Source organism: Myxocyprinus asiaticus, chromosome 18 (assembly GCF_019703515.2).
Source record: "Myxocyprinus asiaticus isolate MX2 ecotype Aquarium Trade chromosome 18, UBuf_Myxa_2, whole genome shotgun sequence".
NCBI classification, from domain to species: domain Eukaryota; kingdom Metazoa; phylum Chordata; class Actinopteri; order Cypriniformes; family Catostomidae; genus Myxocyprinus; species Myxocyprinus asiaticus.
Genome location: NC_059361.1, coordinates 20,592,455 through 20,606,831, shown reverse-complemented (window position 1 = coordinate 20,606,831; position 14,377 = coordinate 20,592,455). Strand labels below are relative to the sequence as shown.

The following is a 14,377-nucleotide window of genomic DNA, read 5'->3' as shown; positions in this document are numbered from 1 at the left end:
TCTCCACAAATGTCATGTCCAAAATATTCAACCCCCCAAAGCCAGTCATTTGTGGAGCATCCATTATCCTTAATAACAGCAAATAAATGTTTCAGGTAAGTGTTCTCAGGTTTCGGACACCTCTCTATTAGAATTTTTACACATTTCTCATGAGCAAAATCTTCCAGCTTATTGACATTCTTTGGTTTCTGTGTTGCCACTGCTTCCTTGAAATCCAAACAAAGGTTTGCAATGGGATTTTAATGATGGACTGAAAGGGCCATTTAAGGACATTCCACGACCTATCCCTGAACCAGATTTTGGACAATTTGGATGTACCCTTGGTGTTACTGTCTTGCTGGAAAGTCCAGTAATCACCAAGCTTCAATTTGCACACTGAAGGCATCACATTTTTCATGCCAAAATGGCCTAATACATGAAAGAATCCATGGTGTCAGTCACATAGTCAGGATAGCCATTTCCTGCAGTTGCAAAACACTCCCATAACAGGACTGACCCACCTCCATGCTTGACTGTGGGGATGGTGTCGTTCTTGTCATCACCTTGTCATCTTACTCCAGACGTACTGCTGACCCATGGGTCTAAAACTCATTTTCAGTTTAGTGTCATACGTCTATAAAATCTTCTTCCAGGACTCCACAGGTCTTTCATAATTACTTCTTGAATATTCAAGTCAACATTTCCCTTAGTGAAGTTTTGCTTTCTTCCACACCCCAAGAAGGTTGCTGTTGTACCATATTTGAAAAATTTATGAATGGTGCTGCCAACTTTGTGTATTGGAAATTGAAGTGCCTTGGAAATGTACTTCTAGCCATGACCTTTCTTGTTAATGAAATAATCTCCTCTATTAGTTTTTGAGACAGCTTATTTTTAATTGCATTTTTTGCATAGAAATACATTTTTGCTTACAATGCTAAACTTAAATTTTAAAACTTAAATAAGTGCCATTGCAGATTGATGACTTAATTTTGTTTTAAAACAATTACTTGTGTAGCCTTACATATTTAAGGAACAGCTACATGCAATAGGAGTTGAATGTGTCACTCAACTGATATAAATGTAAAGTTTAAAAATTCTGGGTCATAAGAAAAGCTTACCTGTGTAAATCCTTACTGTCTTGGGGGGTTGAATAATTTCGATTGCAACTGTATATTTACATTTACATTTACATTTATTCATTTGGCAGACGCTTTTATCCAAAGTGACTTACAAGAGAGGAAAACATAAGCGAATCATCTTAGGAGACAGTGGTATGAAAAGTACTGTATTACAAAGTATCACTAGCATCATAATAGTATTCAAAATAGAATAAAGTGCAAAAGAATTGTTTTTTTTTTTTTTAATGACTGGTTAAGTGCTCATGGAAAAGATGTTTTTTTAGTCTTTTTTGAAGACAGAGATTGAGTCAGCTTCACGGATGGAGTTGGGAAGGTCGTTCCACCAACGTGGTATGATGAAGCTGAAAGTCCGGGAAAGTGTTTTGGTGCCTCTTTGTGTTGGTACAACAAGGCGACGTTCCTTAGCCTACCGCAGACTTCTAGTGGGCGCGTAGCTCTGCATAAATGATTTTAGGTATGCTGGAGCAGACCCAGTAACTTTTCTGTATGCCAGCATCAGAGCCTTGAATTTGATACGTGCATCAACCGGTAGCCAGTGGAGAGAGACAAGGAGTGGTGTAACGTGCTCTCTTTGGTTCATTAAAGAAGAGATGTGCTGCAGCATTCTGGATCATTTGGAGGGGTCTAGTTGCACATGCAGGGAGGCCTGCAATGAGAGCATTACAGTAGTCCAGTCTAGTTATGACAAGTGACTGGACAAGCAGTTGTGTGGCATGTTCAGAGAGGAAGGGTCTTATCTTCCTGATATTGTAGAGTGTAAATCTACATGATCTTGCAGTCTTTGAGATGTGGCCTGTGAAATTTAGTATGTTGTCGATGGTTACCCCTAGATTTCTGACCGATTTGGAAGGCGTTACTGTAGTTGCACCCAGCTGCGCGGTGATGTTGTGTTCAACATCAGGGTTGGCTGGAAAGACAAGGAGTTCAGTCTTGGCTGGGTTGAGTTGCAGGTGGTGCTCCTTCATCCAGGCTGAGATGTCCGCCAGGCAGGCAGAAATTCGAGCAGTCACTGTGGTGTCGTTGGGCTGGAAAGACAAGTAGAGTTGCGTGTCATCAGCGTAACAGTGGTAAGAGAAACCACTGTAAGTAGTTGATGTGGCTTGGATACCTCACCTCTCCAGGCTACCTTGAAGGACCTACCTGAGAGATAGGAATTAAACCAGTCAAGCACAGTTCCTGTGATGCCCAGCGAGGAAAGGGTAGAGAGTAATATCTGATGGTTGACTGTGTCAAAGGCTGCAGAAAGGTCCAGCTGAATCAGGACTGATGATCTGGATTCAGCTTTCGCCCGTCTCAGCGACTCGGTGACAGACAGCAGGGCGGTCTTGGTGGAGTGTCCACTTTTAAAGCCTGACTGATTGTCATCCAGCAGCTTGTTCTGTGAGAGATAGGCAGATATTTGATTGAAAACTGCCCTTTCAAGTGTTTTTGCCATGAATGGTATGAGAGAGACTGGTCTGTAGTGTTCTATTTGTGTGGGATTAAGTGCAGGTTTCTTCAGCAGCGGGGTTACTCGAGCCTGCTTAAATGTAGTGGGAAAAGTGCCTGTAAGTAGAGATGTGTTAATTATGTGTGTGAGTGCAGGTAGGATGGACGGAGAAATGGCCTGGAGAAGGTGGGAAGGAATGGGGTCAAGGGAACAGGTGGTGGGGTGGTTGAAGAGGAGGAGTTTAGAGACCTCAGTATCAGTCAGAAGAGAGAACATGGAGACAGAAGAGTTGCATACAGGAGACAGGTGTTTGACAAGGTGTGGTGCTGAGAATGTATTGCTGATGGCTGCAACCTTATTAGTAAAAAATGTGGCAAAGACATCTGCTGTCAGTGATGTGTCAGGCGGTGGAGGGGGAGGGCAGAGAAGTGTGTTGAATGTTCTAAACAAGCTGCGAGTGTCTGTGGTGCTGTTGATCTTGTTCTGGTAATAGGAGGTTTTTGCAGATTTGACATTATCTGAAAAAGTTGCAAGCAGGGACTGATATTTACCTAGATCTGCTGGAACTTTAGATTTCCGCCATCTCCTCTCAGCTGCCCTGAGGTCAGTCCGATGTTCACGAAGGACGTCAGACAGCCAGGGGCTGGGTGGTGTAGCACGTGCTGGTCTAGAGGAGATAGGACAGATGTTGTCTAGACAGGTTGTTAAAGTAGAACTTAGTGTGTCTGTGGCAGTGTTTACATTAAGCATGGTAAATATATTTTGTGTAGGAAGAGATGTAGAGACAGCAGTGGAAAGGCGAGAGGGTGAGAGGGAACGGAGGTTACGGCGAAAGGAAACCAATGGTGGAGTCTGTTTTAATGTAGATGGGAGTGTCATGTTGAATTGAACAAAGTAGTGATCAGAGACATGTAAAGGAGTAACAAGAATATTTGAGTTGGTACAGTTACATGTAAAGATGAGGTCCAGCTGGTTGCCCGATCTGTGAGTTGCTGTGGTGTGTAGTTTTTCCAAGTCAAATGAGGCCAGGAGAGTATTCAATTCAGTGGCCTGGGGCTTGTCTTGGTGTATGTTGAAATCACCAAGAACCACAAGTGGCCTACCATCCTCCAGCAAGGAGGACAGCAGGACATCCAACTCCTCAAGAAAGTTTGTCAGCTGACCTGGAGGGCGATAGATGACAACAACATGGATTTTTGTGGGTTGCATTGTAGTAATAGCATGGAATTCAAAACTAGTATTTTTACATAGTGAAGAGTGTGGTGAAAAAGTCCAATTGTTATGAATGAGCAAACCTGTTCCCCCACCCCTACCGGTGTGGCGAGGTGTGTGAGAGAAGGAGAAGTTGTTGGAGAGAGCAGCAGGTGTTGCTGTATCCTCTGGACGTATCCATGTTTCTGTCAGTGCCAGGATGCTGAGGGTGGACTGCGTGGCAAAGGCTGGAATGAAGTCAGCTTTGTTCACAGCTGACTGGCAGTTCCAGAGTCCCACTGAGAAAGAAAGCGGAGCAGGTGCTGAAGTGTAAAGTGGCCGTAGGTTGTGTGGGTTGCATTTGGTCTTGCATCGATATCATGTAAACGGTCTGTAACAGATAACAGGGATGTGCTTGAAGGCATGTGTTATTCGTGAAGTAGACATGTTAGTATATAGAAGGAAAAGAGATACAATAACAGGATACTTAAGTGCTATGGTGAGTGGCGCCTTGTCGGTGTCCTTGCTCGGTGGACTCGCACAGGTAGACTTGCTGGTCTTTACACAAGGAGGGCTTTACACGAGGGCTACCACTTCCGCTGCCGCTTCCGCGTCAGCATTCGAGTCAAATATATATGCGATGATAATGAGCCGTTCAATGAAAAAGGCAGGACACGCCTTAATGCTACTTAGCACAACAAAGCTAGTCACGTGGTCAGCCGAAACTAAGGGTCGCGCGAGGTGACAAGTGCGACTTCCGTGCACCGCAAATAAATTATGCTGCACTTTAGCAATAAATAATACCCTAAAACAAGTGAAGCACTCTTTATAAACACGAAAAATCATGATAGTTTTACACACACACTGGCCAATCAACGCTAAATCTAGCAGTGAGTAACCTGGGACAAGTCAAAAACAATATAGCACACACACACACACCAACCTTCGTATAAGCAACGCGGGTTCAAGACAGTAAACAAACAGCACAAGTCTAGCAATGAATACCACTCTTCAACAAAGTAAAACAATGAAATAAACACACTTACATGCAACTGCAGACTCCTGTAGATAGATTGCTTATCCTTTGCGTATATTGCGTATATATGAGAGTTGACAGCACTTTGCAGAGTATAACTACTTTTTTTTTAGACAAATGCAATAATATAGTACAAACAAAAGTACATGTACACATTAAAGAGCATTAGAACAAGACGGGGGTTTACAGTATGTTACAAAAAACTTAAATTTCATATAAAGATTGTACAGATTATGAGCAATTATAATGATCATATTACTTTTATGTACCTACTTTTAAATATAACCTACAGGTATGTTATAAAATGCATTTAAAAATATTTAAATAAAGGAACATTTCCATCCCAGAGTCTGATTAGAGGAAATAACTGGTTTAATCATTGATATATCCTTGAGGTTTCAGTGCGATGACTGGGTAAGCGTTTACTGGCAAGCAAATGCAATCTTGAGATTTAAATGCAATGTAAATAATGAACAAAAAAATAGAGATGAAAATGTCACAATGTCCACAACTGCATTGTATTTAAAATACAAATGGGAGATCAACATACTACAGTAGTGAAAACAATAACATTTAGAGAATTAAAGACAGTCTATTTGGACTTAAGCACTTTTTATTTCTTTTTCTTTTTTTCTCCCCAATTTGGAATGCCCAAAGTCCTTGTGGTGGTGTAGTGACTCGCCTCAATCTGGGTGGCGGAGGACAAATCTCAGTTGCCTCTGTGTCTGAGACCGTCAATCTGCACATCTTTTAACATGGCTTGTTGTGTGTGTTACCACGGAAACATAACGTGTGTGGAGGCTTCACGCTATTCTCCACAACATCCATGCACAACTCACCATGTGCCTCACCGAAAGCAAGAACCACATTATAGCGACCACATGGAGGTTACCCCATGTGACTCTACCCTCCCTAGCAACTGGGCCAATTTAGCTGCTTAGGAGACCTGGCTAGAGTCACTCAGCATGCCCTGGATTTGAACTTGCAACTCCAGGGGTGGTAGTCAGCATCTTTACTTGCTGAGCTAACCAGGCCCCCCGGACTTGAACACTTCAATCCCCTAGGTGTAACCTGAACAGGGAGCAGTTCCTCATGAACCCGGAAACACTTTGCCCTAACACTCATATCCCTCATATACTGTTGTACATTGAAATTGGAGTTGACATACATTGTGAAGTGCTGTGTTAAACCAAAACAAAAACAAAAAAATTAAACTGTTGGTGTTTATTGTTAAGTGCATCTAAGTTAGTTTAATTTATTTATAAAAACTGGCAATCGCCCATGAACATAACTATAGGAGGAGGTCTGATTACGCTACTATTCGGAGCTGGATGTGATGACACGCGGAATGTGATAAAGGTCTGTTGACCAATCAGCATCCAGGACCTGATCTGTTTTATAACTAACATGTTTGAAACAGAACATAAAACAATAGGAACACAATCTCTCACTGTTACTGGTTGAGGACAATTTATTGTTCTTTTGTGCTGTTTTGATAGTGAAAATTGCTGTGCAGTTTCTTATTTACAATGTTTTAAAGAAGCCATTTTACTAAAGCAAAATGGAAAAGAAAGGCTTACTGGTCAAAGCATATTCTCATCTTGCTGTGCTCTATAGATGCCTCCTGGATGGTCGTGGAACACATATGTAAATGCACATACTTCAAGCCATTAGCAGCAGGGCTTTGCTTTGCTGGCTATGTGTGAGTTTGTGTGTTAGAGAGAGAGGGCAGAAAAAGATGGTTTGGTGAGACAGGAGAGAGGTCACACTAGTGTTTGTCACCCTGTAGTGAGAGTGAGTGTGTGTCTGTGTGTGTATTACAGATAAAAGGAGAGAAAAGTGAGAGAGAAAGCCAAAGGGGAAGGGAGTGAAATGTGCTGGAGTTGCTTAAGGCTTGCAAGAGGTCACACTAATGTGTGTTGCCCTGGTTTATGTATGTGTGTGTGTGTTCTGCTGGAAACAGCAGTAATTGGGCCCTGTTTCCTCGCTTGCGTGCCTGCCTGACTGAAGCATCTCAGCGGGGCTCTGTCGCTATCACCTTAGCAACTGGCCACTCTGCTGCAGGACCCCACCCTCCACCCGTGCTGCATCTGCAAGATGAAATATTTAGTGTGCAAGTTTTGCAGCCAGAGCACCCCAACCCCTCTCTCTATTATTTTTGTCTCTCTCTGTCTTTCATTCTCTGTCTCTCTCTTATCCCCTCCTCCCCATTCTCCCTCCTTCTGTTGGCTCTGAAGACGGAGATCCAGGCGAATCAGTAAGAGCTGGGGACCTCCCACACACCCACAGCCTGTAGAACCCACTCTCCCTGGGCAGACTGCAAGGCTGTGATGCCTCCCCAGACCTCCCCCGCTCAGCTGCCCTACCTCAGCTCAAACGGTCACCCAGACTGTCATAAGAGGGGCTATTTCTGTTCAGGCATGACGTGTAGGGGTGTCTCGATGTGTGGGAAGGCTTCTCTGCAGTGCTCTCCAACCTTATACAGAGATGTGAAGAGTAGGCTGTTTAGGCTCCATAGAGACAATTTTCTCTGTCAGTAAATATACCAGCTCAAAACATAATGGTGTTGTGAAGCAATTATCAACTAAATCATAAGCTGCAATGAGAGGCTGATGCATAACTCAAGAGGCCAATATCTAACTTTATGTTATTTTGTGTAGGTTAGTGATGTGGCATCAGATGTTTTCTGAATCTGTGCTAATCTCCCCCAATAAGGACAATTCTGTAATCCTTTACTCACCCTATTGTTTATCCAAACCTGTATGACTTTCTTCCGTGTAATACAAAAGGAGATTTTTGGCAGATTGTTCAGACTGATCACTCTGTGAATTCTGTGGTCAAATGTTCTGCTGCTAAAATCGGTCTTTGCTTAGCGAAATTCGAACCACTGTCCCAAGTGGCCGAAGATGCAAGTGTTTTTGACCAGTTTCTGGGTGCAATATCCAAAGAGTGATGCCAAAAGTAAGTTGTACTTTTAGTGAATAATGTAATACATTTTTATTAACCCTACCCCTTAACCAAAACCCAACCCTAAACCTAATTGTCAATGAAGTAAAAATTTAATTTTAAAATGAAAATGCCACCTCAGAATCGCTCTAACCATGTTTACGTGAACATGATTATTTCCTGGATTTCAGTGGACCAGAACTTATGTTTTGGAGATTGCTCGCGCAATGCATTATCAATAGCGGCACACAGAAAAGTGATGCAAAAATGTCTGATGGGGGACGATGCTTGTCAGTAATTTGGCAGAGTGATCTGAATTTTAGAGTACATGAAAATTGGAAGCAGCATGTCGATTTCCTGTGCAATCTGACAGCCTCAGTCACCATTCTCTTTCATTGTATAGGAAAAATGAGCAATGTCAACATTCTTTATAATGCTGCTCTTGTGTTCCATGAAATAAAGAAAGTCGTTTAAAATGTCAGGAGGGTGAATAAATTATGACTGAATTACATTTTTGTTGAACTCATCCTTTCAAAAAAATACTTTCTATCCAAGCATAAAATGCAGCGACAACTACACTCATTGAGCACTTTATTAGGAACACCTTTACACCTACGTATTCATGCAATTATCTAATCAGCCAATCGTGTGGCAGCAGTGCAATGCATAAAATCATTCAGATACGGGTCAGGAGCTTCAGTTAATGTTCACATCAACCATCAGAATGGGGAAAAAATGTATCTCTTTGATTTTACCATGGCATGATTGTTGGTGCCAGACAGACTGGTTTGAGTATTTCTGTAACCGTTGATCTCCTGGGATTTTCACGCACAACCGTCTATAGGGTTTACTCAGAATGGTGCCCAAAACAAAAAAACATCCAGTGAGCAGCAGTTCTGTGGACGGAAATGCCTTGTTGATGAGAGAGGTCAACGGAGAATGGCCAGACTGGTTTGAGCTGACAGAAAGGCTACGGTAACTCAGATAACTTGATGTTGATGGGCTACAACAGCAGAAGACCACGTCAGACACTTTATTAGGACCATTGTGTTCTTAATAATGTGCTCAGTGAGTGTATATGCCACTTGTTTTTGCTGAAAATTTAAACACTTTGGCACTATCAAAACATTGCCTGTTTGTTTGAATTTTTGTGACTAGTCTGACACAGCAAAATTGGCTAAACTACTTTTTACTTTTAGTGTGAGTTAAGGGGAGGGGAACTATCTGTATTGTGACCAGTGGCAGACAAGGGGAGTACTGTATTGGGAAAACCTGTTTAAAAACAGTAATTATTTTTGCAATTCCAGTTGGTGACACTAGTGGTGCACCAATTACACACTTCACCTTTGATTTCAAATTTTAATTCAAAAATCACATTTGAAAATTTCAATTGTATTTCCTTATATTTGATAGTCCAAATCCTCTCTGAACTTGTATTTACCCAACAAATGTCATTATGTCTGTGTCTAACACTCTCAAGAGGTTTTAATCAATAGAAAATGTGTAACACGGTAATTAAACAAACCCTCCCTCCTGCACTTTCCGACACACAGATCCCTGGAGCTGTTTTTTGCCAGCAGCCAGAACAACAAGCTCCTCTATGGAGAGCCTCCTAAGTCACCCCGCGCCAGCCGTAAGTTTTCCTCCCCACCCCCACTGGCCATCACCAAGACCTCATCACCTAACCGCCGCCGCAAACTCTCCCTCAACATCCCCATCATCACTGGTGGGAAGGCACTGGACCTGGCTGCCCTTAGCTGTTCCTCCAATGGCTATGCAAGCATGTATTCCACCATGTCCCCTTTCAGCAAGACCACACTGGACATCAACAAACTATATGTTTCCAGCCCTATCACCAGTAAGATCCCTGATGAGGGTGAGGGCAAGACAGACAAGGCTGATGAGCTGTCTCTGTGCAAACAGGGTGAGATTTGATCTTCACTGTCCATAATAATGCAAACTAGGATGGGTACATAGAATATTTGTGATTTATTTGCATTGACTTTGCTGGCAATATAAAATTATATTATACAACATTGTGAATATCGCAATGATTGTAATGTGCTTCTTATATGGCTGTTGAGTTTCCTAAAGAGCGTGTCATTAGATTCGTTTTGTGATCCTTCTTTGTCTTGCGACCCGCAAGTATGACAATATTAACACAGATGTTTTAATAGCATCTCTGATTTAAATTTCAGTAGCATGGTGTCAGAGTTTAAATAATGGTTCCTCAGACTAAAAAAAATCACTCATTCAAAGGTGCACTCAGTAAGTTGAAGCTGCTTTTATCACAGTCCAGAGTGCAACAACACACAAATACTCATTTGGATTAAATCCAAGAATGTCCATAATAGAGATGCATGTAGTATGAGATGGAGAAAAATACAGACTAAAAGTAACAAAACATAAGAAGCTAAATAAACATCTTCAGTGTGAAGCGGCTGCACTTAGTAAACAAACTTCCAGTATCTAGGACGTAGGTGTCAGTATAGAGTCCAAAACCACAAGTAATACTGAGTCCGATGGGATGAGTAAGAGCCAGCTAAAAACTATAGGTTACTTGCATAACCCGGGTCCTCAGAAGCCCTATTACATTACGCCAGCCCTTATTGGCTGGCAGACATAATGCTCGTGTCTGGGAGTGGCTCTGCTTTCCAGTATAAAAGGAGCAACACAGCATCACTTCATTATTCAAAACAAGCACACCTCTTCTTCGCTTCACACTGCAAGAAGAGTGATCTGGTGAGACACCTCACTTAATGCTACCAGAGAACCGTGATTACGCTCTTTCAATCATAAGTTTCGGTGTCTAACTGTGGGATATCCTGACTCCCATATTGCCAGATAGCCTGTTCCGTAACCTTCTGCCCACCAAAATTACATTAAATCCAGGGCTGGAAGAGTCCTGGCGGACTCAAGAACCTACACTCAGAACAGCATGCACTAACGTCTGTGCAGTAACATCCAACTTATAGAATCTTGCAAATGTGTGCGGTGAAGACCAGCTTGCCACTTCTCAAACATCCTGTATCATAACCCCCTTAAAGAGAGTCTACGATGTAGACATTCCCCTCGTGGATTGTGCATGTAAACCAGATGGGACCATAAAACCCTCACTTGAATATGCCAAAGAAATCGCTTCCACTATCCATTGCGAAAGCCGCTGTGATTGGTTTCCCCATGCGCGGGTTCGCCTAAGATACATAATGCATAATGAATTCAACCATTGCTGTTCCAGTGAAGCAAAATGTGGCGGACAAAAAGCCTTAAGTCCAAGAGGAACAAAGGACTGAATGACTTTGGGCATACATACCGGGTTTGGATGTAATATACTGTAAATCTTGCGTCCCCTGGCATAAATTGCATACAGGCATAATTTACTGAGAATGCATGAATTTCGCTAATGTGTTTAGCTGAAGCCAACGCTAACAGCAGTGCCATCTTCAACAACAATATTTTAAAATCAACTTTGTCCAGTGGCTCAAATGGAGACACCAAAATAGCTTCAAGCACCATTTCTAAGTCCCATGAGGGAGAAAGCGGTTTTGAGACTGGGAGAGCGCGACATGTGCCTTTCATAAAGCAACACACTAAGCCTACCACTTTCCCCTTATCTATCAAATCAGTAGAAATTATAGGATGACTGCCACTGAACATTGAAAACCACTGCTCGAACATGACCCATTTACACAGATCTTGTAGACGATGCTCTAGCAGTCTGTATGGTCATAATAACACTGTCAAGTTAAACAGTTACATTCAATTTGAACCATTCACGGGCCAGGCCCACAGTGCCAGGCACTCTGGATGAGGATGAAAAATCTCTCCCTGTGCTTGCGACAGCATAACTCTTTGTAGCGGAAGAGGCTACGGCTGTTCGTATAGCATATGTATGATCTCCGCCAGCCAGTACTTCCCCGGCCAATGCAGAGCTATTAATAACATTCTCAATCCCTTCTCTCTCACTCTGGAGAGGGTTGGAAATAACAACTCTATCGGAGGAAATGCATAAAGAAGAATACGAGTCCATTCTTGCACCAGCGCATCTATACCCAATGGTGCGCTCTGATCCTTTAGAGAAAAGAACAGAGGGCACTGGGCATTTTCCTGAGACATGAACAGATCCACAGTTGCCTTGCCAAATTGGTTCCAGATCTGCTCGACTACTTCTCTGTTCAATCTCCACTCCCCTTGAAGAGGATTGCCCCTCAATAGCAAATCCGCACCCCGGTTCATAATTCCCTGTATGTGCATTGCTCTAGGGACGAGAATTGGGCATTGCCCTATAGAATCAGTTTGCATGCCAACGTGTGCAGAAGGAGTGACCTGAGACCTCCTTGCCGTTTTATGTAATACTACACTGTAGTATTGTCCGTTCTCACAAGAAAAAGATGCCCCCTCAAAAAGGGGAGAAAATACTTCAGATTTATGAAAACCACCAGCATTTCCATATAATTGATATGGTGACTGGTGAGATGTCAGTCCCATCTCCCGTTTATTATTCTGCCCTCGTGAGAGCCACTGGGTGCACTAATTTCAAGAGTGTTGAATGAGTGGGGCCTGGGTAGCTCAGCAAGTAAAGATGCTGACTACCAACTCTGGAGAATCCAGGGCATGCTGAGTGATTCCAGCCAGGTCTCCTAAGCAACCAGTTTGGCCCAGTTGCTAGGGAGGGTAGAGTCACATGGGGTAACCTCCTCGTGGGCGCTATAATGTGGTTCTCGCTCTCGGTGGGGCATGTGGTGAGTTGTGCGTGGATGCCGCGGAGAATAGTGTGAAGCCTCCACACGTGCTGTCTCCACGGTAACGCGCTCAACAAGCCACGTGATAAGATGCACAGATTGACTGTCTCAGACGTGGAGGCAACTGAGATTCATCCTCTGCCACCCGGATTGAGGTGAGTCACTACACCACCACGAGGACTTGGAGCACATTGGGAATTGACATTCCAAATTGGGGAGAAAAATAAAATAAAAAATAAAGAGTGTTGAATGAGTGAGCATTCTGAACTTGTACTTCCTTAAATACTTGTTCAGTGCACGTAGATCTAGTATGGGACAGAGAGCCCAAGTTCCATTCTTTGATACTATCTTAAGTAAAACCACTCTGGCTTTTTTCGGGAGGAACCACCCTTATTGCTTTCTTGTTCAGCAGAGAGGAAATTTTCTCCTGAAGAACATTAGCTGATGCCCCCTGTACCTGAGAGTGAATTATTCCTCTGAATTGCGGGGGGCGAGAGGCAAACTGCAGTCTGTACCTGTATTGTATCGTTCTCAACACCCAGCGGGACTTTGCACATGCTCGCCAATTGTTTATATGTAATGTTCTGGCACCATCTTTTGGCTGAACTGTGGGAACACATGGGCTCTGTACTGCGCATGTGTGAGTTTAAGTGGCTCACCACCTCTACGGGAGTGGTCTCTGTCACCTAGGAATGCGAAAGCTCGGAGACGGTTTAGCCATTTGTCGAGGTGGTGGGGGAGATGCAGTCTGTGTCTTTCTGGGCAGACAGAGCTGCAAAGCTTCACCATCCCTCTTCTTTTCCTCGCACCTCTTCTGCATCTGGGTCAGAGCCAAACCAAAAATCCCCTCTGAATCAACCAGTGCATCCAAAATGGCCTCCTTCTCCCTCTCAGAAAGGTTAGCCAGGTTTAGCCATCGCTCCCTCTCCTGAATGACCATTATGGCTATGGCCTTGCCCGCAGTTTGGACAGCACATCTCTGAAGACGGAGTGAGAGGTCCGTGATGACACAGATCTCGTCACATTGTGCCTGACCTGGTATGGAAGACACCTCGTTTTGCAGCTCCGTTTGGTATGCGGTCAGCATGGAGATAGCATTCAAAACCCTAACAGAGAGAGCGACTGCTTTATAAGTACGTTCCATCATGCTTGACTGAATCCGGTCTGCTTTCGATGCCAATGTCGGATTCCCAGCCGCCGTGCACCTGGGGTGCAGGTGCATTGCTACTAAAGGCTCCATGGAAGGCATGCAGAGAAGACCTTCCTTTTCCTTTCCCTCTACATTGAGCGGGGACCCCCCCCCCCCCCAAATGGGCATTCCAGGTGACCGCAACCTCTTCCAATAGCTCTGGAAATACTGGAAGAAGCTGTCTCGCTGCCCGTTTTGCCCTCGGCAGCCTTTTGCCCTCATAGCGAGACTTTGCAGCCTCCACTACCACAATCGGCCACAGAATATTTTGTTTCTCTGCCGCACGTTTGCACACATCTTGCAGATCAACACTGAGAAGCAGAGAGGATGGTGCCTCACCTGCCTCTTTTGTGGTTCCCACCGCAGCGAGGGGTTGTGCCAACTGTGCAGGGGGAAGGAAAAGGGAACCCTCAAAATCTTCCTCCTCCTCAGAGAAAAGAAAATCTTACTGTCCCTTGTCCTCATAATACAGTGCCTCCTCCTTGTCCTCATGTGTACTGAGCACAGAGGACAAAGGTGTGCACTCATCGAGCTGTTCACCCCAGGTCAAAGCTACCATGGTGGGCAGCTCGACAGGAATGGATACCTGCGGGGTGGTAGCCAAAGAAGGGCTAGCTGACACGAGGGGATCCTGGACCAACAGGCTATCTTGGCATGCTAGTCTGCATCGAAGGCTCTTCATGGTGAAACGCGCACAATGCTCACACGATCCTGGGTTGTTAATTG

At 43.8% G+C, this 14,377-nt stretch overlaps 1 protein-coding gene across 1 annotated transcript in view; it reads left to right on the top strand.

The window, feature by feature from the left end:
• The window catches only part of LOC127455698 (ras-specific guanine nucleotide-releasing factor 1-like), a 68,077-nt gene that overhangs the window by 35,492 nt on the left and 18,208 nt on the right, over positions 1-14,377 (top strand). Inside the window, exon 15 of the mRNA XM_051723758.1 lies at positions 9,274-9,644. Coding sequence (XP_051579718.1) covers positions 9,274-9,644 — 371 coding nt within the window. The remainder of the gene's footprint in view (positions 1-9,273; positions 9,645-14,377) is intronic.